This window comes from Oryzias latipes, chromosome 18 (genome assembly GCF_002234675.1).
Source record: "Oryzias latipes chromosome 18, ASM223467v1".
NCBI lineage: Eukaryota > Metazoa > Chordata > Actinopteri > Beloniformes > Adrianichthyidae > Oryzias > Oryzias latipes.
The window spans coordinates 19,692,588-19,716,004 of record NC_019876.2 but is presented as its reverse complement, the minus strand read 5'-3'; the positions used below and the strand labels follow the sequence as shown (position 1 = coordinate 19,716,004).

General features: G+C 45.3%; 1 protein-coding gene across 1 annotated transcript in view; it reads right to left on the bottom strand.

Annotated features, from left to right (window-relative positions):
* LOC101157996 (ATP-sensitive inward rectifier potassium channel 10-like) overlaps positions 1–23,417 on the bottom strand; it is a 67,526-nt gene that overhangs the window by 4,849 nt on the left and 39,260 nt on the right. The window contains exons 4-5 of the mRNA XM_023966268.1: positions 17,091–17,222; positions 15,684–15,861 (exon numbers count right to left, since the gene is read on the bottom strand). Coding sequence (XP_023822036.1) covers positions 15,684–15,861; positions 17,091–17,222 — 310 coding nt within the window. The remainder of the gene's footprint in view (positions 1–15,683; positions 15,862–17,090; positions 17,223–23,417) is intronic.

Sequence of the window (23,417 nt, the reverse complement as noted above, 5' to 3'; positions counted from 1 at the left end):
TGGAGCTACAGCTGTGGATTACGCTTTCTGGATTACTAATGCATACGTCAAAGGCCAGCAGCAACCTGCATGTCGCATTAAGGAGAAGGGCCTAATGGTCAACACCGGAGCTACTTCACACATCATTAATGATGTTGCCAAGTTCAAGAGCTTTGATGAGACTTTCAAACCGGGGATGCATGTTGTGGAGTTAGCAGATGGAACGATGAGCAAAGGAGTCACTCAACGAAGAGGAAATGCGGAAGTGTTCCTGATAGACAGTACAGGTCAACAACACAAAGCAACCCTGAGAGGAGCGTTGTTTATTCCATCATATCATCAAGACATTTTCTCTGTAAAGATGGCTACAGCATCAGGAGCGACAGTCACCTTTAAACAAGGGCAGGATGTGTTGACCCACAAAGACGGTACCAACTTTAATACTCATGTGCATGACAAGTTGCATTATTTGCAAACTGAAGTTGAAGACCATGATAAATGTAACACCTGTCACGATATGCAAACATGGCACGAGATCTTAGAACACTGCAACTATGAGGATATTCTAAGGTTGCAAAATGTGGTATCTGCCTATTAAGGGCAGAGCAGATACCACATTTAAGCCTGGCCACGATTGTGAGGTGTGTATTCAGGGGAAATTTACACAAACACGAAATAGGAATCCTGAGAGCAACAGCCCCCCTGCAGATGGTACACACAGACTTAGCAGGACCAATAGCAAATTAATCTATTAATGGGTACAAATATGGCAGTCATTCACTGATGACTACTCCAGCAAAGTATTTGTATATTTTTTGAAAGCGAAAAGTGATGCACTACACGCAACAGAGACATTTTTGGCCGACATTGCCCCTTTTGGAAAGGTAAAATCCATTTGATCTGATAACGGCATAGAGTTCAGATGCAGGGACTTTCAAACTTTGTTGAGGAAAAATGGTATTAAGCATGAAACATCAGCACCATATTCACCTCATCAGAACGGCACTGCCGAGAGAGGCTGGCGTACTCTTTTTGAGATGGGCAGATGTATGCTAATTGAAAGTCATTCACCCTAAAAGCCTACGGAACTATGCTGTTCAAACAGCAGCCGTAGTGCGAAACAGATGCTTTAATAAGCGAACAGGAAAGACCCCTTTCCAAATGCTAACAGGAAGAAAGCCAGACCTGTCAAAAATTTGGATATGTGTGTTGTACATACAAACAGGACAGAGGAAAGCTCGATTCAAAGTGTGAGCAAGGATTTTTTGTTGGTTACGACAAAAACAGCCCAGTCTATTTTGTCTATAATCCTGAGAAAAAGTCCAGAAACATTGCCTTGTCAAATTTGTGAGGAAAATGAGCGCAGAGCAGTGTGTGGTATCCCAAAAACATTCAAAGAAGCTGTGGAGTCAGATAAAGCAAAACACTGGATTAAAGCCATGGATGCAGAAATTCAGTCATTGAGAGAGAACAACACCTTTACTCTCACTAGTCTGCCAAAGGGCAAGAGAACAGTAAATGGGTCAGTTCTGTGAAAAGTGACAGTGATGGTAATGACAAGTACAAAGCCAGATTTGTGGAGAAGGGCTACAGCCAGGAGAAAGGAATAGATTACAGTGAAATCTTTTCACCAACAACTAACTTGACAAGCATAAGAGTTTTGCTACAAAAAGCAGCTCAAGAGAACTTGTTACTTCATCAGATGGACGTAACAACAGCTTACTTGCACGCTCCCATAGATTATGAGATCTACACTGACCAAACCAAAGATTTGGTTTGTAAGCTAGAAAAATCACTTTACGGCTTGAAACAGTCTGGTCGAAACTGGAACTGAGGTATGCATGACTGTAAAGGATTTTGTACAAAACCCAGCCGACCACTTTGTTTACACGGAAGAAACAACCAGTGATAAAACAATAATAATAATCTTGGTTGATGACATGATAATTGCAACAAGCAATGAAAATGTCATAAGAAATATGAAAGAGATTCTTTCAGCAAAGTTCAGGATGAAGGATTTGGGGAAACTTAAGCATTTTCTCGGAATTGATTTTGTCCAGTCTGATGGATGTGTGAAAATGTCACAAGAAACATATGTCAACAAGATAATGACACGGTTCAATTTGCAAAAAATGCAAGGCCAGGGAAACTCCCTGTGACCAGAAACTATGCTACACAGAAGATGCTGTTAAGATGAAGGATGTGAAGATGTACAGAGAGGCTGTGGGTAGCCCAATATATCTTACAACATGTATGCGTCCACACCTATGTTTCATGGTGAGCAAGTTATCACAATATTTGCGTGAATCAACAGGAGAACGATGGGTTACAGTAAAACGTGTTTTCAGATATCTCAAGGGAACTACAAACAAGGAGATGTGTTTCAGGAGAAACGACACTGAAGGGTTGGGCATAGTGGCTTATAGTGATGCTGACTAGGCAGGTGACACTGCAGGCGACAGGGGGAGCACTACAGGTTGCTGTGTAAGTTAGAGTAAAAACAGTTCTTTAGTTTCATGGAAAACTAAGAAACAACGTACAGTAGCGCTTTCTACCTGTGAGGCAGAATACACGGCTCTAGCCTCTATGATGCAGGAGTGCAGGTATCTACAGCAGTTATTAGAAGGCATTGATGACTACAAATACACACAGACAGTAGTGTATGAAGACAACCAGGGAACAATCGCTGTAGCTAAAAACCCTGTGAACCGGCAGCGATGCAAACATGTGTGCATCAAGTATCATTTTGTGAGATCGATTGTAAATGAAGGAAAAATGTGTCTATTATACTGCACTACTGATGAGATGATTGCTGATGTTATGACCAAACCAGCTTCTAAGCTAAAACTAAGGGAGTTTACAAACAGTATGTTTGGTGTTTAAAGAAGTGGGAACATCCACAACTGTACCGTAGTTTACGGTATTATTTTTGTTTGTGTATGCAACCTGAGTACAAGTGGGGTGTTGAGATATCTTTTATTTATGAACTCTATTTGTGAATTTATTTTATGTACCTTTAAGAAGCAGTATTTCATCCCCGCCGCTAGGAGGCGCAAGTTTTTGTTTGTAGAGTCTAAGAAAAGAAAAGACAACGTGTTGTTGTATGGACATGCGGTTCCTGTGAGCAGTTCAAAAAATAAAAACCTCAAGTGAAAAAGTTGAAGTGCCTCCGTAATTTTCTTCCCTTCATGTTCAACGCAGTGGTGCTGCAATAATCCAACATTAACTCAATTACTTGTTACCAATTGAATTAATTTAAGTTGGATAAGTTATATATATATGCGTCACAATGAAAATGGAAATAAGATCAGAAACACGTGCGTTTACTTCGTCCGTTCTTTTTCTCCAAGCAGAAACTCTTTCTTTTGATGATGCAGCAGTATTACTTTTTTGATGGGCGTATAGTCTTCATTATGGAAGCGATTTTGTAGCATAATTAAAAATAAAAGTCAAAACCAGAATTGCTTTTTCATTTTCAAAATGAAGCTGCATTTTTTGACTCAAAATTAAAATGAAAAAGTAATCCATCAAAATGCTTTTTCCTTTTTCTCCTTCAACATCGCTTATTCTGTCACTTAATTAAAATGATAATGAAAATGGTATTTGACATTTCTTTTTTAAAAAGTTCTCTGGTAAATGTGTAGCAAAATTCATTTAGAAATGTCTAATTTGACAATTAAAATGAAATAACAGAAATGCTTTTTCATTTTCAAAATGTAACTGCATCAAATAACTCAAAATTAAAATGAAAAATCAATACTTCAAAATGCTTTTTTATTTCTACTTAAAAAACGCTTATTCTGTGTCATGTTTGTTTCATAGGACTGGATGTTATTATCCCTGAATAATTACTAAGGCAGCGATGAGACACTGTGGCAAGCAGATGAATGGTGACATCTCTTGGGTTTTCAAATGGGCGCCCTCCTTCTTCAGTGTTTCGCTGATAGGCCCACAACACCTCCAGAGGGTTCAGCAGTGAATCCCAGCGTCCCAGGTTCACCCCCATCAGTCACCAGACATTTGGAGGCCCAGGTCAGTTCCTTCCTCTTGATCCACAGCCACTGACTCCCCTTCTCAGCTATCTGGGCGAGGTCTTTAACTATCTGCCTTTGAGCCTTCCCTCGCACTCCCATCTCCCTGAGTAGCCTGGGTGTTGAGGTGGCCACAAAACCCCTGCAGCCTACTTCCACTGGGCGTACCTTCACACTCCAGCTTTGCTCTTTGGTGTCTGCTGCGAGTTCGGCGTACCACAGCATCTTCCTTTCATAATTGCACTCTGCCAGGTACTGTGAGCTCTATGATGTAAACGAGCTTGAGCGTAGATGACCACAGTACAAGGTCTGGTCGAAGGTTGGTGGATGCAAGCAGAGTTTTTTGTCCAGGTCCGCCAGCATTTTCCAGTCCCGTGCTCTACCCAGCTGTCCAATGTCAGCTGCACTGGTGGTGTTGAAGGTGGCCTGACCCTCTCGGACGAAGGGTATTAGCTGCCAATGAGATGTTGCCTGAGGAAGGGCATTCACGCTTGTTCTCTGTCTTTCCAGCACTGTTGCCAGACACCTTAGAACCACATTGTGTCGCCAGGTGTAACGGCCTTGACTGAGGCTGATCTTGCATCCCACCAAGATGTGCTTCAATGTTGCTGGGCTTTGACATAAAGGGCATGGGGGGTCTTCGCCAAACCACTGTTTAGGTTTGGAGGAGAAGGCAAGACATCATGGATAGCCCTAATTATAAAGCTTGCCCTGGATGCCTCCATCTCCCACAGATCTTTCCAGGAGAACTTCCTCTTCTCCACGCCTTGCCATCCCATCCACTGACCTTGTTTTGCTTGGGCCATGGCTTGAGCACACCTTGCTGCTTCCTCTTCCCGGCGTATCTCCTGGACCACCAGTCTATGCATCTCAGCTGGGTTGACTTCCTCCAGGAAGGTGCGCTAGATGAGAGACCAAGACCACTCCTCCTCTCCTGCACACATCCCACAATGTCTTTGTGTCTAAGTGCTGCCTTGGCCAGAATGGTTGCTGCCTTAGGGGCCCACTTCCTCACAGTGGCCAAGATGGGAGCTTCTTGGGAAACCAGTGAGTCACAGGTCTCTTGGAGTGTCATCTCTAACCTGACCTTGGCACACTTGTACTCCTCTACCAAACTGGATATGGGTAGTTCTAACATCCCCCTGCCATAGAGTCCAATGGTACTGAGGCACCTGGGAAGGCCAAGCCACTTTCTGGCATAGGCATTGATCAGCCTCTCCAACTTTTTCACTTTTGACAGTGGCACTTCATACAGGGTTAATGGCCAGAGAAGTCGTGGGATTTAACCATACTGCATGCACCAAAGCCTCAGTTTGCCTGGGAGCAGGGTTCTGTTGATGTTCTCTAGGCCGCCAGCTATGTCCTTTCTGAGCTGCTCTACTTGCTCTTTAACTTTGAGGGAAGCATCATACCAGCGGCCTAAGCTTTTCACTGGTTTTTCAGAAACTGTTGGGATAGGTTCCTTGCCAATGTGGAAGTGGTGGTCTGACAGCTTCCCCTTGACGATGGAGATACTTCTGGACTTGGCTAGATCTTCATCTGTGCCAACTCGATGTTCTTGTGAAGCTTTCCCAACAGCCGTACTGTGCAAGCCTTGGGCGTAGTCAGAGTAGTCAGGTCTAACCCATCCATGTAGGCCCTGACCGGTGGAAGCCTCAGCCCAGGTCTTATTCGTTGCCCACCAACCCATTGAGAAGCCCGTATGATGACTTCTGTGGCCAGGGTGAATGCCAGTGGGGAGATTGTGCAGCCAGCCATGATTCCCACTTCCAGGTGTTGCCACGCTGTACTATACTCTGCCGTCGTCACACACAGTTGGATATTCTGGAAGTAGGCTTTTACCGGGGTTGTAAGAGCTGGTGGGACTCTGAAATAATCAAAGGCTTTCCACAGGGTCCACAGGAACTTGTGGGGGACAAAACCAAATGCGTTTTCAAGGTCCAGGAAGACCACATGGAGATCTTTTCTTTCTTTCTTGGCAAGCTGAATCTGATGCCAGATAACACTAGTGTGTTCTACACATCCTGAGAAGCCTGGAATCCCTGATTTTTGGATTGATGGGTCAATCAAGTTGTTTCTGTGCAGGTAGTTTGTTAGCCTATGAACCACTACACTGAAGAATATTTTTCCCTCAACATTTAAGAGACCGATCTGGCGGAACTGGCAGAGATCTGAGGAGTCCTTCTCCTTGGGGATAAGGATCCCTCCATCTCTCCGCCAGGATATTGGAATCTCCTTCTTTATCCACACAACTTTTATCAGTTTCCAGAAGAATTGCAGGACGCCTGCGGCATTTTTGTAGAGCCTATATGGAATTCCATTGGGGCCTGTTGCAGATGCGGCCCTTGCCCTACGCACAATTTTGACCACTTCACTCCACCTAGGTGGACTCGTGTCAAGCTGGTATTCTGGTGTGCTCACTGGTGGCATGTCAGGTGGGAGTGAGACCTCTTCATGGAGTCGGTCATCCGTAGAGGTTTTTTTTAAGATTTTCTTCCAGGACAGCCTTTGATGCAGAGAGACTTCCACTTTTTTCTTTTGTAAATAGACTCTTTACAAATTTTAAGGGATCTTTATAGAAGCGTGATCTTGTTTTGCTCCTTCCTTCTGTGTTTTCAGGAGGTTTTCTGCTCTTCTCAGTGTGGACAACCTACCCTTGATCTCTTCCTGCAGAACGTTTATTCCCTCCTTTTCCTCTTCTGTGGCCTTCCTCCACTGTTTCTTCAGCTACCACCTCTCCTTAACTAGCAGGTCTATTTCTTTTTGCCTTCAGGGTTTGGTGTGGATTGTCGGAGTAGATCGTTTGCCCTCGACAACTGTTCCAATCTGTATGTGAAGATGAGGTTCCCCATTCTCTCCAATTTCTTCATGGTGTTGCCTCTGACCCCTTCAAGGATATTGCAGAGATCGTTGTTGACCTCCATCCACAGTGTCTTGTCGCAGGACTTCGGCCACTTGACTAATGGCCTTCGCCCCAAGATCTTCTTCTCAATTGAGGGGTGCGACGTGTTGGCTTCTGGTTGTTCTCCTGTGCCTAGTTCTTCCTCCTCGGGGACAGGAGTGTTGATGTCCTGCAGACTGTGTTGTGTGTTTTGCTGCTGAAATTCAATCGACTGATTCAACCTACTTTTTAAAAAGTACTTATCGATGCGACGCCCCTGTTGTCCCTTCGTTAGGCACTTTTTCCTGCCCTAGTGTATCTGCAGGCCATGAGTAGTGGTAACTTTTGTCCAACCACATACACACTTCTGGAGCTTGCTTCCTGCTATAACTATCGGAGCCTCAGGTGTGCTAATCTTTAATCTGGTAGTCTGTTCCGTTCCCATGTTTGTTACCGGGTTGGCAGTCAGTGAGCCATCTTCCGCCCCCGCTTTCGCAGGCTCTAGGGGTGTTTTCCTTGAATTCTTTGTAGCAAAATTGGGGTGGGACCCATACACCACTCGTGCTGTATTCCACCAACATTGGTAGCTGGCCCATGGTGGCCCCGGTGGGGTCTATTCCCTCCTGTCAGATGTTTTTCCATGCTGTCACAAGGTCTTTCCCTTGTTATCAGCTGCGCTTCCACATCAGTCACTGGTTCACCAGATGATCATGTCTGTTTTATAGGACTAGATGTGGTTAGAGCCCCTGTGGTTAGGGGGTCGTAAAGAACACTACCAACGTATTCCCTGCGTGTCGTAAAAGGCGACTAAAAGGGACGGAGCGAGAGGACTGGGAATCCTCTCCCCTGTAAGTACATTCCTAACTACGGACAGGGCAGAATTGGGAAGGGGAGATTACCTCCCCAAACCCTTAAGATTGGGTCGTTGAATGTGCGGGGGTGTAGTACGGACGGAAGCAAAAGAGATCTGATTGGAAGGATGTTTGGAAGGAGGGGAATGAGCGTGTTAGCACTGAGTGAGACAAAGATGAAAGGGAAGGGTGAGTGTGTGTTTGGAAGTGTGAGTGGGAGAATGTCTGGTGTAGAGAGCGGGAGAGCAGTAGAAGGTGTGGCTTTGCTGGTGAGCTGTGAGGTGAGACGATGTGTGGTTGAATGGAAGGAGGTTTCACCAAGACTGATATGGGTGAAAGTGAAATTTCGGAAGGAGCTGTGGGTGTTTGTGAGTGCATATGGTCCTGGCAGTGAGAGGAATGAAGAGGAGAGAGTGACCTTCTGGAACGACTTGGATGAGTGCTTGCCATGATTTTGAGGAAATGTGAATGTAGTGCTGATGGGAGATCTGAATGCTAGAGTGGGTGATGAGAAAATTGAGGGTGTTGTTGGCGTGCATGGTGTTCCTGGAAAGAATGATAATGGTGAGAGACTGATAGGAATGTGCACTGAAAGAGAGATGGTGATCGGGAATACATGGTTCAGAAAGAAAGAGATCCATAAGTATACGTGGGTGAGGCAGAGTGGTGGAAGAGTGATTGACAAAGCACTGATGGATTATGTGGTGGTTTCAAAGGTTGCATGCAGTAGATTGCTGGATGTAAGTGTGAGGAGGGGAGAGTGTGGAGGTATGTCTGATCACTATTTGGTGGAAGGAAGGTTGCGTGTGGGTGTGCGCCATGGGTGAGATCGAGAAAGAGTGGGGAGGCAAGAAAAGTTCTGAGAGTGAGTGTTTTGAAGAACAGAGAGAAAATGTGTGAGTATCAGAGGGAATTAGGTGGCAAGTGGAATATGGTGAAGGAGCAAATGCTTGTTGGAATGGAGGAAGAATGGCAACAGTTCAAGAGTGCAGTGGTTGGAAGTGCAGAGGAAGTGTGTGGTGTGAGACGTGTTGGGGGTGGTCTAAGAAAGGGAAGTGAATGATGGTGCGAGGATGTAAGGTTGGCTGTAGCTGAGAAGAGTGTACGAAGTATGGCTGCAGAGAAAGGACAGGGAGTCATATGAGTGTTATAAGGAGAAGAAAAGGGATGCTAAGAGAGCTGTGCGTGAGGCAAGAGCGGCTGCGGACGAAAGGTGGGGCAGACAGTTGACTGATAATTTTCGAGAGAACAAGAAAATGATTTGGAAGGAGGTGAAGAGGGTGCGAAAGGGAGTGTCGGGGAGGGAGGAGAAAGTAAAAACAGAGGATGGAAGGATGTTGAATGAGGGGAATGCAGTAAGAAAAAGATGGGCAGAGTATTTCGAGAGGCTGCTGAATGTGGAGGAAGATCGGGATGCTGTGATTGGGATGGATGGAAGGGAAAGTAGACTGAATGTATTAGAAGAGTTGAATGAAGCGTTGATTACAGGAGAGGAAGTTGAGCAAGCTGTGGGAAAGTTGAAAGTAGGAAAGGCTGCAGGTGTGGATGGGTGTGCTGTGGAATGCCTGAAGTGTGGTGTAGAGATCGTGATTGAGTGGTTAGTGAGATTGTTGAATGTGTGTTTTGCAAATGGGCAGGTGCCACTTGATTGGATGAGTGCGTGTGTGGTTCCCCTGTACAAGGGCAAGGGTGATAAGTATGAATGTGGTAGCTTTAGGGGTATTAGTCTGTTGAGTGTTGTAGGCAAAGTGTATGGGAGAGTGTTGATTAATAGGGTAGTGGAGGGAACTGAGTGTATGATTGGTGAAGAGCAGTGTGGTTTCAGGAGAGGTAGAGGGTGTGTGGATCAGGTGTTTGTTGTGAGACAGGTGTGTGAAAAGTTTTTGGCTAAGGGGAGGGAGGTGTTTTGGGCATTCATGGATTTAGAGAAGGCGTATGATAGGATTGATAGAGAGGCGTTGTGGGTTGTGTTGAGTATGTATGGTATTGATGGTAGATTGTTGGAAGGTGTGAAGAGTTTTTATAGAAACAGTAGAGCGTGTGTGAGAGTGGGAAATAGCACGAGTGAGTGGTTTCCTGTGAGGGTTGGTCTGCTCAGGAATGCGTGATGTCTCCGTGGTTGTTTAACGTGTATATGGATGGTGTGGTAAAAGAGGTGAATGAAAGGGTGTCGGGTACGGGTGTGAGCATGATAAATACTGACGGCAGCGAATGGAGTGTGAATCAGTTGCTGTTTGTAGATGATACTGCACTAGTGGCTGACTCAGAAGAGAACTTGGCACCAGTGGCGGTTCTACACTAACTTACTCCCTGAGCGAGTAACCCCACCAGCGCCCCCCCCCCCCCCCCCCGCACACATACAAAATTTTGACGACATACCGTTGTGTTCCCTATCTTCTATTTAGCCATTTTACACAAAAAATGCATGAATTTTCTAGACTCGTATTACAGGGGGGTCAAACTCAGTCATACAGGGGCCTAAGTTAAAAACACGCTTAAGGGCCGAAGAAGATCAACATTTACTGAACACACTAAAGCTAAACTTTTAAACTTAAACTTTAAATTAAAAGCTCCAAGCTTCCTCTTTGAATGTAGTAACACATTACGTGTAACGCATCGGGCACGGCAAATGCCGCCCCCTATGAAGTGCCGCCCTGGGCGACCGCCCACATCGCCCATATCAAAAACCGCCACTGCTTGGCACGTCTGGTTGAGGAGTTTGGAAGGGTGTGCGACAGAAGGAAGTTGAGAGTGAATGTGGAAAAGAGTAAGGTGATGAGGTGTACGAGGTTAAAAGGTGAACGTAGATTGAATGTGGCATTAAATGGGGAGTTGTTGGAAGAGGTAGAGTGTTTTCAGTATTTGGGGTCGTGTGTCTGTGTGGATGGTGGAATGGGGGGAGAGGTAGAGTTTAGAATGAATGAAGTACGAAAGGTATGGGGGGGAATGAAGAGAGTGTTTGAATGTAGGTCACTGGGAAAGGATGCAAAAAGGAGATTGTATGAGTGGTGCCTGCAGCGTTATATGGAGCTGAAACGTGGAGTCTGAAACTGGCGGAAAAGAGGAAGCTGAATGTAGTTGAGATGAGATGTTTGAGGAGTATGTGTGGTATGACCCGTATGGATCGTGTGAGAAATGAAGTTATCCGAGAGAGAACTGGTGTGACGCGAGAGTTGGCTGATAGAGCAGAGCAAAAGGCACTGGGATGGTTTGGACATGTTGAAAGAATGGGAAGGGAGCGATTGGTGAAAAGGGTATACAAATCTGATGTGAGTGGAGTGAGAATGAGAGGAAGACCGCGAATGGGATGGACAGAGGGTGTAAGAAGAGCGTTGAATGCAAGAGGGATGACTGTGGTGCAGGGGAGAGAGGCTGCTCAGGACAGGGATGGGTGGAGAGAGCTTGTGTATGGATGAATGGATGGTTGTGGTAGAGGTCTGGTCTTGGGATGAAGCGGCAAGGGGAAACCAGCCTTGGCTGAGGCCCTGCTGTGGAGGTGCCCACACTGGAGTGTGCAGCTGACCCTGGTGCAGTGTGGTGTGGCTTAGACCAGGCCTCAGACCAGTCACACGCACATACACACACACGCACTCACACACTGAAGGAGGAGGGTTTGGGGAAGAGACAGAGGGAGCTAAAATTGTGTGCCTTGTCTAGGCTACCCCACCTTGGTGGGACACAGCCTTGGTAAATAAAATAAAAAAATAGATGTTATTATCCCTGAATAATTACTAAGGCCCAGATGAGACACTGTGGCAAGCAGATTAATGGTAATAATTATAATGAAAATGCAAAGAGGGGATTGCATTTTCATTTTAACATCCACAAGCCCATTTAGAAGATAGTCTCCTGCAGCTTTGCACTGATTTTGCTGTTCGATGACAGCTGGAGTCCCATCAACAGCTATAGCAGATTTCGCCATGCTAAACGTTTACTGGTAGGACCAACAAGCACTCAGCACGAAGCTGAGCGCATGTTGGTCCAACCATCTATCTATCTTCTAAATGTGCTTTTATTGTTGTGATTATTATTAAAGGCCTGATCACTCATATTTTTTAAAATCCGTGCGGTCAGTGCTTTTTTCTTCGCTGCAAGGAGCACCCGAAAGAAGACGGGTTACCATTATGCTAATATGTGCTTCAAACATTAGCCGTGGAGGTACTTAATAGTCAGAACAGGCAATGAGCATTGAAAGACTTTATATTTTTGTGGTCCTTATTTCTCTTAGGCTTTTTATCTTATCTTTATTTCGTTGAAGGTTCTCTTTCAGGTTTACTGTGTGTGGTTCCCGTCCTTTTAATTTTAAAGGGACTTCCTGAACATTGCATATGTAAAGAGGTTTTAATGCTGCAGCTCCAAACTCATCCCCCTTCAGGAGAAACAGTCTTTGATCTTCTAAGACCATCTGGAAGGCTTGGCTGTAGGTCTGACATGGACCAGAAATAAATTGCCTCTAGGATCCGATTCAATGTGTGGGAACCTCTGAAGGTGCCAACTCACATGTGAAGGACAAAGAGTTGAGACTGACTGCCTGCGGAGAAGGATCCGGGCGACTGTGCTGGACCCCATGGGGACATAGTTGGTGGTCGGACAGATGTCCGTCTGTGAAGTAACCCCTTGGACGTCTGAAGCGGGAATTGGATGCTGTGATTCCAAATATGGACTGAAGGAAGTGGGCAGACCTTTCGGCCAGCCAATCCGAGCGTCCAGAGGAGGAGTGTAGCAGCCATATTGTTTTCCTGAGGAGGGGGCTGAATGCACCGGATAAAAACACCTGGATGAATAGGAGCCTTTTGTTGTCACAACAGGCTGGCATGTTAAGACGCTGTTAACTTTGCGCTTTGCAAGCTCTGGAACTTTGGGAACCCGGACGTCTGTTTTTATTTTGTTTTACTCTGTTTTAGAAATATTGTTAGGGAATAAATTTGTTAATCTTAATCCAGCCGAATCCAGTGGTTTTCTTCTTCTCGACTTTTTTGAACACGCAAGGAAAATAACCTCAAAGCCACAGATTATTTCCAACAGCCTCTTGGATGTAAATATGTGGGAATTACATCATCCTTTATTTTGTTCTAGACACCACTGGAAACAAAAATTCATATGACGGTTTCCTCAGAGATCGTAGCAGCACATCCGCCTTCGGCGATCGGGAGCTTCTGGCCGTGGGGCTTGGCGCTCCGCTGCGCGAAGGCGGCTACCGGTCCGAAGAAAAAAAGCTTGTCGGGGGTTTCGACGACCCGCGGTGCTTCCGCAGAAGGCGGAAATGCTGCTACGTAGTCCTGAGAAGCTGTGTGCAATCATCAGAAGTTCACAACCGTCACAAAGCACTCTTCTCTGCCGCTAACACAAAGCTCCACTGCTCCTAGCATGAGTCTGTTAGCAGCCGGACAGACGGAGATAGCACTGACGTCATCGCCCCGCCTCCAGTCTGGAAATGCTTATTCGAATTGAATATTGCGACAATGTTCGCAGGGTGGATGTTAAAATGAAAATGCAATCCCCTCTTTGCATTTTCATTATAATTATGACACAGAATAAGCGTTTTTTAAGTAGAAATGAAAAAGCATTTTGAAGTATTGATTTTTCATTTTAACTTTGAGTTATTTGATACAGTCACATTTTGAAAATGAAAAAGCATTTCTGTTATTCCATTTTAATTGTCAAATTAGACATTTCTAAATTAATTTTGCTACACATTTACCAGAGAACTTTTTAAAAAAGAAATGTCAAATATCATTTTCATTATCATTTTAATTAAGTGACAGAATAAGCGATGTTGAAGGAGAAAAAGGAAAAAGCATTTTGATGGATTATTTTTTCATTTTAATTTTAAGTCAAAAAATGCAGCTTCATTTTGAAAATGAAAAAGCAATTCTGGTTTTGACTTTTATTTTTAATTATGCTACAGAATCGCTTCCACATTTCATACGCCGTCATCAAAATTTCCGACTCCGTCTCACTGAAGTATAGCTCTCTCTTTTTTTCTCCACCCGTTTCCATGGTGACTCTGGAAATTGGTGATCCATTGAGAATGTCTCCATGTACCGCAAGGAATTATGGGATACCATTTCCTTTGGCTGTCTGGACGGATTCGGATTTAAGTGTGGGTTTTTGACCAAATGTGTTTAGTTGTTTAGCTGTTTTACTGTGTATTGCCTAGTTATTTTGTCCTGTTATGTTTAATTCTTTCTGCAGCATGAGTAAGAGGGAGAAAGAGGATGATGAGTTTATTTAGCACCACTACTATTTAGTAGTGTAATGTTAAAGATCGAGAAATGGTAATTGAGTTCAGGCTGTAAATCTATTTTGTTTCATTCATTTTATTGTTATAAAAATGAGGATATCTGCAGGCTCAAACTTAAACATATGAGAGTTCAAGAAGTACAATAAATTAAGATGGAAAAATATTTAATTGAATTGGAGTAATATGACATTTAGTTAGATAAATTTGCACATTTGAGTTGGATAGACTTACGAAATTAGGTTGAATAAATGTAACTTAATTACTTGTTACCAATAGAAGTAATTTATTTAAGTTGGCAAAGTTGGATAAGTTATATATGTATATGCGTCACAATGAAAATGGAAATGAGATAGAAACTTATGTGTTTACTTTGTCCATTCTTTTTCTCCAAGCAGAAACTCTTTCTTTTGCTGATGAGGCCGTATCACTTTTTTGATGGCCGTATAATCTTCATTAGCTGTCATTAAAATCACCGACTCCGTCTCACTGAAGTATAGTACTCTCTTTTTTTTCCCCACGCGTTTCCATGGTGACTCTGGAAATCGGCGATCCATTGAGAATGTCTTTATGTACTTGCCGTGCACGCGCATTAACCCAGGGTTCCCAAGTTGAGCGTAAATACGTTAACTTTTGGAACTTGCTTATTCTGGGTATGTGCCCAGAATAAGCATGTTCAGGCGGACTTCAGCCAGAGTTCAGGGTTAAAGTCAGGGTTGTTTAAACATACTTTCTGGAATACTCCCCAGTGCTTCAGCTCCAGTGTTGACATACCTTTGACTATCATAACTCTTCTACTGTTTGTGCAATTTACGTAATTCCAACTGATCCTGAAGTAGAGAAAAGCAGCCTATTACAGTAGTGAAGTACACTTTACATTCATAAAGTACTCACGCAATCAAGATAAATCAGCTGATTCTGATGAGGAGAAAAGTAGCTTTGTGCCATTTTTTTGTTGCATACCGTATTGGTGCAAAGCCAATATGAAAAGCTGCTTTTATCCGCTTTACAATTTGCTGATTTGCATTGATTGCGTAAACTAGGGATGTCCAAACTTTTTGCAAAGAGGGCCAGATTTAGAGAGGTGAGGGCCAACCATTAGACCAGCACTCGTTAATTATTTTAATGATATGACATGCCAATGGACTGTTTAAAATTAATATTTTTATTGTAGTAGTATTTTGATTTCTTCACATAAAACAAAAACAAATCTAAATACATTTAAACCAAAATGTCTGTGAATCCCACATTTGAAGACTAGAAATTAGATTAAGAAAAACTGTCTGTAAAATAAGTGTGAACATATGAAATCTGGTGACGTTAAAGTTTACAGAATAAAGGTGAAGTTATACTTTTATGGAATAGGGGAAAGAAATTAGTGATTAATTGTCCTAGAGGTGGGGGCTCTAACGGTCGTCTGATGGGAGGCTGGTTTACTGGTTTTGAGGCCTGGGGTGATTAGGACCCCCAAACTCAGTGTTCGAGGTGGTGGCTCCAACAGTTCTCTGACGGAAGGCTGATTTACTGGGTTTGAAGGCCGGGGAGGTGAGGTCCCATTCTGTGCTACATGATGTAAATGTACGATCTTTCAAAAGCTGCAGGTCCCTATTGAGGTCCCATGATTTTTTTTTATTGTATTGACTACAATTAAACAATTGACTACAAATTGTTTCAACTAAAAACAACACACTAAGCCCTACCTTTTGCTGCCCAAGCTCTGAGGGGGCTGTTTTCATCAATGACATGATAGTAGGTGAGCGGTATAACAAGGAAGGGGCTGTCAGTGGACATATCTACTTGGAAAGGCACGTTGCGCTGGTCCAGACGAACCGTCTCACCCTCCTTTGTTAGGGAAGTCTGAAGCAACTTTCCTGTCACCTGTGACACAAGACAGACTCAGTTTATGTTGCCAAGGTGTTTGACACGCTAAAACCTTCCATGATGTATTACCAATGTTGTACACTAGGTTCTTGTTTCATGACCCCAAAACTGGCGAGAACAAAAGAGGTTTTGTGAAAATAACAAAACAACTTTGCAGTTTTTTCCAATGAATTGACTTATTGTTTTTTTTATCAGACACAAGTTATGTTTGACACATGCGTGACATGTTGCAACGAATGTATTCCGTCTTCGTCATAGTTGTCATCAGATTTGAATGAATTTCAATTATTAGCAACCATGTATTTTTTTAAGTTAAAAATATCCAAACCATGGAGAGAAATTGCTGCACTCTGCAACAATATTTCAAAAACATTTAAATGTGAACTTAGCTTTTAATAAAACTAGATGAACATATTAGTTATAATAAAACCTCTGGAAAAGAGACATACCGGGGTGTAACATAACAGAGTCATCTGACCAGTTTTGTTTACCAGAAAGCGCTTATAAACTTCTGACTGGGATGTTGGGAAATACCACACTGATGTTAAAAATCTAGGAAATGTTGATAAATCTTGCAGTATGTGCTGCATGGATCTATCTGCATCCACTTCTCTTAGTTTTTGTGTTTTGTCAGAGACACCCATATATTTAACAAAGGAAAACAGGCTAATTAAATTGTGTTTATCATTTCCCCTCTTTTACAGCCTGCAATCCTCCAGCACTCTGTTGATAAATTTTAGTGCAACACATTTCTGTGTTTGCATGTTATTCACATGGAACCCTCTGGTAAATCCGGCCCCATAGAAAAAAAGAGTTTCTTTTACAGCATGTTCCAAATGATTATTCAAATGATATTTTTGTACGATTTTTCTAAATACTCAATGGGAATGACAGTCAGAATTATTTTCTAGTCACTAACCAATATATTCGTTTTCTGTATCTTTAAAATGCACTGTTCCATATTATTATTCACAACTATGCACAGAGTTCTACAACATTTTATAGATGGTATAGAACTGAAAATGATAATTTGTTGAATTAGCTGCATTAGGAGGTCATCTTAACTAAAATCAAAGCTCCAAGTTATTTTTACAAAAAGATCTTAATAGGTCGAGTTACATTTTAACATAAGACCCCAGAATGAGATGCTGCAAATCAATGACGTTCAGTTGAAAATAAATAAATTAAAGCACCTACAACTGATAACAACCTCTATGGTGCATCACCTGGCATCCCAGTAGTAGGCTTTTCCTCATGTTTGCCACCCGGATCATGACGCATGGTTGACCCTCGTGACTTGATACAACAGCATGTTGACTGAACTTGACCGTCTCACCTCTCTTCTTGGGTCGAGCAACCTGCATGAGGAAGTCAACAAGTCAATGATTGGGAATTCCTGTTAGAAGATAATGTATTGCTCATATTTAAAAAATAGATGTGTCTAGCAAAAAAGGAAGCAATGGCTCGCATGTTAAATAAATAACTAGTGAATAACAAAAAAATGGGTGCTATTAACCCTATATAACCACTCACATCCTTTTTGATAAACAAGTTTCTATCTCATTAAAATGATTGATACTTTCTTTGAAAACCCATTCCATAGAACTAAGTCCATGTTTGCTGCCCTGCAGTGCATCCTCATTCCGCTAGAGGCAGTAAAAGGGCTTTTTTTTTTTTGCTCATTTTAGAATGGTTGCTTCCATAAAATCTAAAAAATGCGTTTTTACTAATTTCCAAAACTTCATGTTGAGAACAGCTTATCTATTGTTATTCATTTTTAAATGACCACTGGCTGTATCGAAAGAATGAGAATGTGTTAAGAAACCCTTTTTTATAATCCAGTTACAACAATTTTTTAAAAAGATTTATTTATTTATTCGATACATGGACAGCGCATTTTAATAAACATTCCTGTCAACATGCCAGAGTTGGCCAAAGGTATATTTTTCTTCTGCAGTCTCTTGGTAGATGTTAAAATCAGCCTAAAGGATCAAAATAAGATTACATGTTTACATTACATTGTGTATATCGAACAATACATTAAGTAAAATTAGCAGTTAACCTAAAAGTAAATTAGCAATAAAACAATCCAAATCAGACAAATGCATGAACATATACACACATAACGGGCGGCAGTGGCTCAGGCAGTTGAGCATTTCGTCCAAAGATCGAAGGATCGGCGGTTCGATCCCCGCTCCCCCCAGCCAACTGTCGTTGTGTCCTTGGGCAAGACACTTCACTCTCCTTGCCCGCAGTGTCGCTCCACTGGTGTGTGAATGTGTATGAATGTCCCGGTGATGGTCAGAGGGGTGCGAACTGGCATCCACGCCTCTGTCAGTCTGCCCCAGGGCAACTGTGGCTACAACAGTAGCTTACCATCACCAAGTATGAATGAGGAGTGAATGAATAATGGACACATTGTAAGCGCTTTGAGCGTATGGAAAAGTGCAGAGAAATGTAATCCATTATAATTATTATTATTACATACAAAACAAGATGGTACCGGGGATCGGTGAGAGGTCTACTTAGTGTTGACAGCTCTGATTGACAATGAGCCATTTCTTTAAAATGGTCTTAAATGTCTGTTTTAAATGAATTACATGTGTTTCAATTTCTGATAGGTAACCCTTGTGCTATCCTAGGCACTTTAAAATTGGCAGTTGGGTCATCTAGACCCACTAAACAGTGCTCTGAACCTTTTTTCTTCAATGATTTGTGATCTTCACTGGTGTCCATGGATTACATGAAATCTCTCCACCTTTATCCACCTTTGTCATGGTAGGGAGAACACATCAATGTAAGGGTGGGGTCATCTAAGATAACACAAGGGATTTGGGGGGGTTAGGTTCCACTCAGTAGCAGCTCTAACAGAAAAAGGAATATGACCATGAACACTTTTTCTAAAGGGAATGATTCAGTCTCCTCTGACTGCACTCCGAGTTCTGTTGTATTCAGCTGTCCAAATGTCAACAAACTGGGGAAGAGGAGGGGATGATGGGCCATGAATAATTTTGTACATGACACAGAGATTTAAAAATTTGAGTGTCAAGGAACGAAGACGTGGACACAAGATGCAGGACGACATAAGTTGTGAAACACAAGGATTTTAATCCTGAGGAAGGCTCTGAGACTCGTACACTAGTAACCGTCATAAGAGAACGATCCGGTGATAAGTGAGGAGGAACACAAGGTATATATAAACACACACACACAACAGTGATTGACAACAGGTGAGTAAACAGGTGCTGGCGATGAAGAAGTCAAGTCAACAGAAGCACAACAGAACACCGAACCGGAACCTAACAAAATAAAAGCCCCAACCCGGAAGTGAAGGTGAACCTAACCGCCCTGGCCCCCGGTACCCGACAGTAACCCTCCCTCAAGGGGCGCCTCTGGGCGCACCATCGGGCTTGTCAGGATGGCGGCGGTGGAACTCACGGAGCATGTCCTTGTCCAGCATCCTTGATGTCGGCTCCCAGGACCTCTCCTCGGGCCCGTACCCCTTCCAATCCACCAGGTACTGCAGACCCCGACCCCGCCACCTGACGTCCATGATGCGTCTGATGGTCCATGCAGGCTGACCGTCGATGATACGAGGAGGTGGCGGTTGGGAGGGAGAAGGCTGGAGAGGACTCGTAACGTGTGGCTTGAGCTGAGAGACGTGAAAGACTGGATGAACACGCATAGTACGAGGAAGGCGCAGTCGGACCGCCACAGGGTTGATGACCCTCTCCACCTCGAAAGGCCCGATGTACTTGGGAGACAGCTTCCTCGACTCCGTCCGCAGCTTGATGTTAGCTGTTGATAGGAGAACCAACTGACCTGGTGTGTAGGTGGGTGCAGGTACCCTATGCCGATCGGCCAGTCTCTTGTTAGCTGCGGACGAGCGAAGAAGAGCAGCGCGTGCCTCCCTCCAGATGCGCCTGCAGCAGCGGTAGAGGTGTTGAACCGACGGGACCGTCGCCTCCTGCTCCGGAAACAACGGAGGTTGGTAGCCCAGGGAACTCTCAAAGGGGACATACCTGAAGCAGATGATGTCATAGAGTTGTGGGCATACTCAACCCACGGCAGCAGGGTGCTCCAAGATGCCTGGTTACGGGAACAGACGCATCGGAGAGCCACCTCAAGGTCCTGATTGGTCCTCTCGGCCTGCCCGTTGGACTGTGGATGGAACCCCGAAGAGAAACTGACCGTGGGACCAAAGGCTGCACAGAAAGTCTTCAATAATTGTGAAATGAACTGAGGACCGCGGTCAGAGACGATATCCACCGGAATGCCGTGCAGCCGGAACACATGTTCAATGACGAGTCTGGCGGTCTCAACGGCCGAAGGCAGCTTTCTCAGGGGCACGAAGTGGGCTGCCTTGGAAAACAGGTCCACGATCGTCATGATTGCAGTCTTCCCAGAGGAGGATGGCAGACCGGTCACAAAGTCCAGGGCGATGTGGGACCACGGACGGCTCGGAACAGGTAAGGGGAGTAACAGACCTGCTGGTGGTCGATTGCTGACCTTGTTCTGGGCGCAGATCGTGCAGGCCAAAACAAACTCTCGGGCGTCCTTCGCCAAGCTGGGCCACCAGAAACAGCGACGCAGGAAGGAGACAGTTCTGTGTACACCGGGGTGACAAGTGATGCGAGTAGCGTGAGCCCATTAAAGGGCATGACTCTTTACGGCCCTGGGTACATAGAGTCTTTTAGGTGGCCCACCACCAGGGTCCGGTTCCCGGGTCTGGGCAGCTTTGATATCCCTCTCCAGCTGCCAGGAGAGGGCACCCAGAACACAGGAGGCAGGTATCACAGTCTTAGGTTGCTGACTCTCCACCACTGGTTCCTGTTGCCGAGAAAGAGCGTCTGGTTTGACGTTCTTGGAGCCAGGGCGGTAAGACACCACAAAATCAAAACGAGCAAAAAACAGTGACCACCGTGCCTGTCTAGAGTTAAGCCGTTTTGCGGTCCGGATACAGGACAAGTTCTTATGATCAGTCCAGACCACAAAAGGCTGACCCACCCCCTCCAACCAGTGCCTCCACTCCTCCAACGCCAACTTGATAGCCAGAAGCTCCTTGTCACCCACATCATAGTTGGTCTCCGCCGGATTAAGCCGGCGGGAGAAGAAGGCGCAAGGATGAAGCTTGCTGTCCGCACCCTTACGCTGGGACAACACAGCTCCAACCCCAGTGTCCGAAGCGTCGACCTCCACAACGAACTGGGCGGAGGGATCAGGTTGGACAAGAACCGGCGCCGTGGTGAAAAGGCGTTTGAGGTCCCGAAAAGCACCCTCGGCGGCCTCCGTCCAATAAAAAGGCGAGGAAGTGGAGGTCAGACCCGTAAGGGGGGCTGCGACTGAGCTGTAATTCCGGATGAAACGGCGAAGATAGTTGGCAAACCCCAAAAACCGTTGGAGCTGTTTGCGAGTGGCAGGGGTGGGCCAATCCACCACCGCACTGACCTTAGCCGGATCAGGTCGCACCTCCCCTCCTGTGATTGCAAAACCCAAAAACGATACACTAGAGGAGTGGAAATCACATTTCTCGGCCTTCACAAACAGTTTATTCTCCAGGAGCCGTTGGAGAACCAGACGAACATGCCGCCTATGTTCGCTGGGGGTCCTGGAGAAGATGAGAATATCATCCAGGTACACAAACACGAAATGATGGATGTAATCTCGTAGCACATCGTTAATCATGCCCTGAAAGACAGCCGGAGCGTTGGACAAACCAAACGGCATCACCAGATACTCATAGTGTCCAAGATGTGTGTTGAAAGCGGTCTTCCACTCGTCACCCTCCCTCAAACGCACCAAGTGGTACGCATTCCTTAAGTCCAATTTAGTGAAGATACGGGCCTCCTGCAAAGACTCAAATGCAGTGTTCATGAGGGGAAGAGGATAACGGTTCTTAATAGTGATGGCGTTTAACCCACGAAAATCAATGCATGGCCGTAAAGAACCGTCCTTCTTCCCTACAAAGAAAAACCCCGCTCCCACAGGGGACGAAGAGGGTCTGATAAGGCCCACCCGAAGAGAGTCAGTCACATACTGCTCCATGGCCTCCCTCTCAGGCTTAGACAGACTGTAAAGATGAGTCCTGGGGAGTGTAGCACCAGCCTGCAACTCTATGGAGCAGTCATAAGGCCTGTGAGGAGGTAATGAGAGAGCCCGGGATTTCGAAAACACCTCCCCCAGATCGTGGTATTCAGAGGGCACCTTGGAGAGGTCGGGTGAGGACGGCTGTCCTACTGGGTCAGCGGAATCAGCCCCTGGATGCCGAGCTGAGCGTAAGCAGACTTCGTGACAGTGATTACTCCAACTGTTTATACGGTTGTTAGGCCAGTCAATGACTGGATTATGGGCCAGGAGCCAAGGAAACCCCAGAACCACCGGATTATGTGGTGAGTCAAACAGAAAAAAACAAGTATGCTCGTGATGGTTCCCAGACAGTATGAGGTGAACGGGTTCAGTGATCTGGTCAATCGTGGCGACAACCTCTCCATTAAGGGAGATAACCTGCCAAGAGCGGGGAAGTAACTCTGTCTTTAGTCCGACCCGTTTGGCTGGCTCGGCATCCATGAGGTTCTGTTCAGCCCCTGAGTCCAATAAGGCCTGAACAGGAAACCCCCCACCCCTAGACATGACATGACCCTCCAGAAAACAGGAGGTGGATTTCGAACAGGTGGGCGCTCGCCCTCCGTTCGTCAGCGTGCCCACTCTTAATGACGAACGGAGACATTTGGGCAGTGCTTACAGAAATGTCCCCGCTGACCACAGTAAAGACACTCACCCGCCGCTATCCGTCGTCTGCGCTCAGAGGGGGATAAACGACCACGGCCCAGCTGCATGGGTTCCTCCAACGGAACTACAGGAGAGTCTGTGGAAGCAACAGAAGAAGGATGAGAAGAGGGCGGGTCGTAGTCGTCAGTGCGTCCGCAGGAAAAGGAAGCGTTCGACCGGCGCCCCCGTCGGCGATCCTGCAGTCGATTGTCAATCCTGATGACTAGAGCGATGAGAGGCTCCAGAGAAGATGGCAACTACAAAGGAGCTAGGTGGTCCTTCAGCACCTCGGACAGCCCCTCCAGGAAAGCGTCTACGAGCGCGGCGGGATTCCATCCGCTCTCAGCAGCGAGAGTCCGGAACTCGATAGCGTAGTCTGTCACCCGACGATTTCCCAGCGTCAACCGCATCAGCGCCCGGCTGCCTCTCGACCGGGTTTCGTGTGCTGAAAAACTTGGGTGAAAGCGTCGAGAAAAACAGAAAGAGAAGCGCAGGTTGCTCCCCCACTTTGCCACTCCGCGGTGGCCCACGCTCCGGCTCTGCCGGTGAGGTGAGAAATAATAAACGCCACCTTGGCACGATCCGTGGGAAAACTGGCAGCCTGCAGCTCGAAATGGAGTTCACACTGTGTGACAAACGCCTGGCAGTCCCCAGAGTCGCCAGAAAACCTCTCCGGTCGGGCCAGCTGAACCGCTGGGGCGGGAGACGTCTGGACCGGAACTATCGGTGCGGATGCGGCAGAGGAGGGATGGAGCGGATGAGGTGTCAGCGGCTGCTGAACCTGT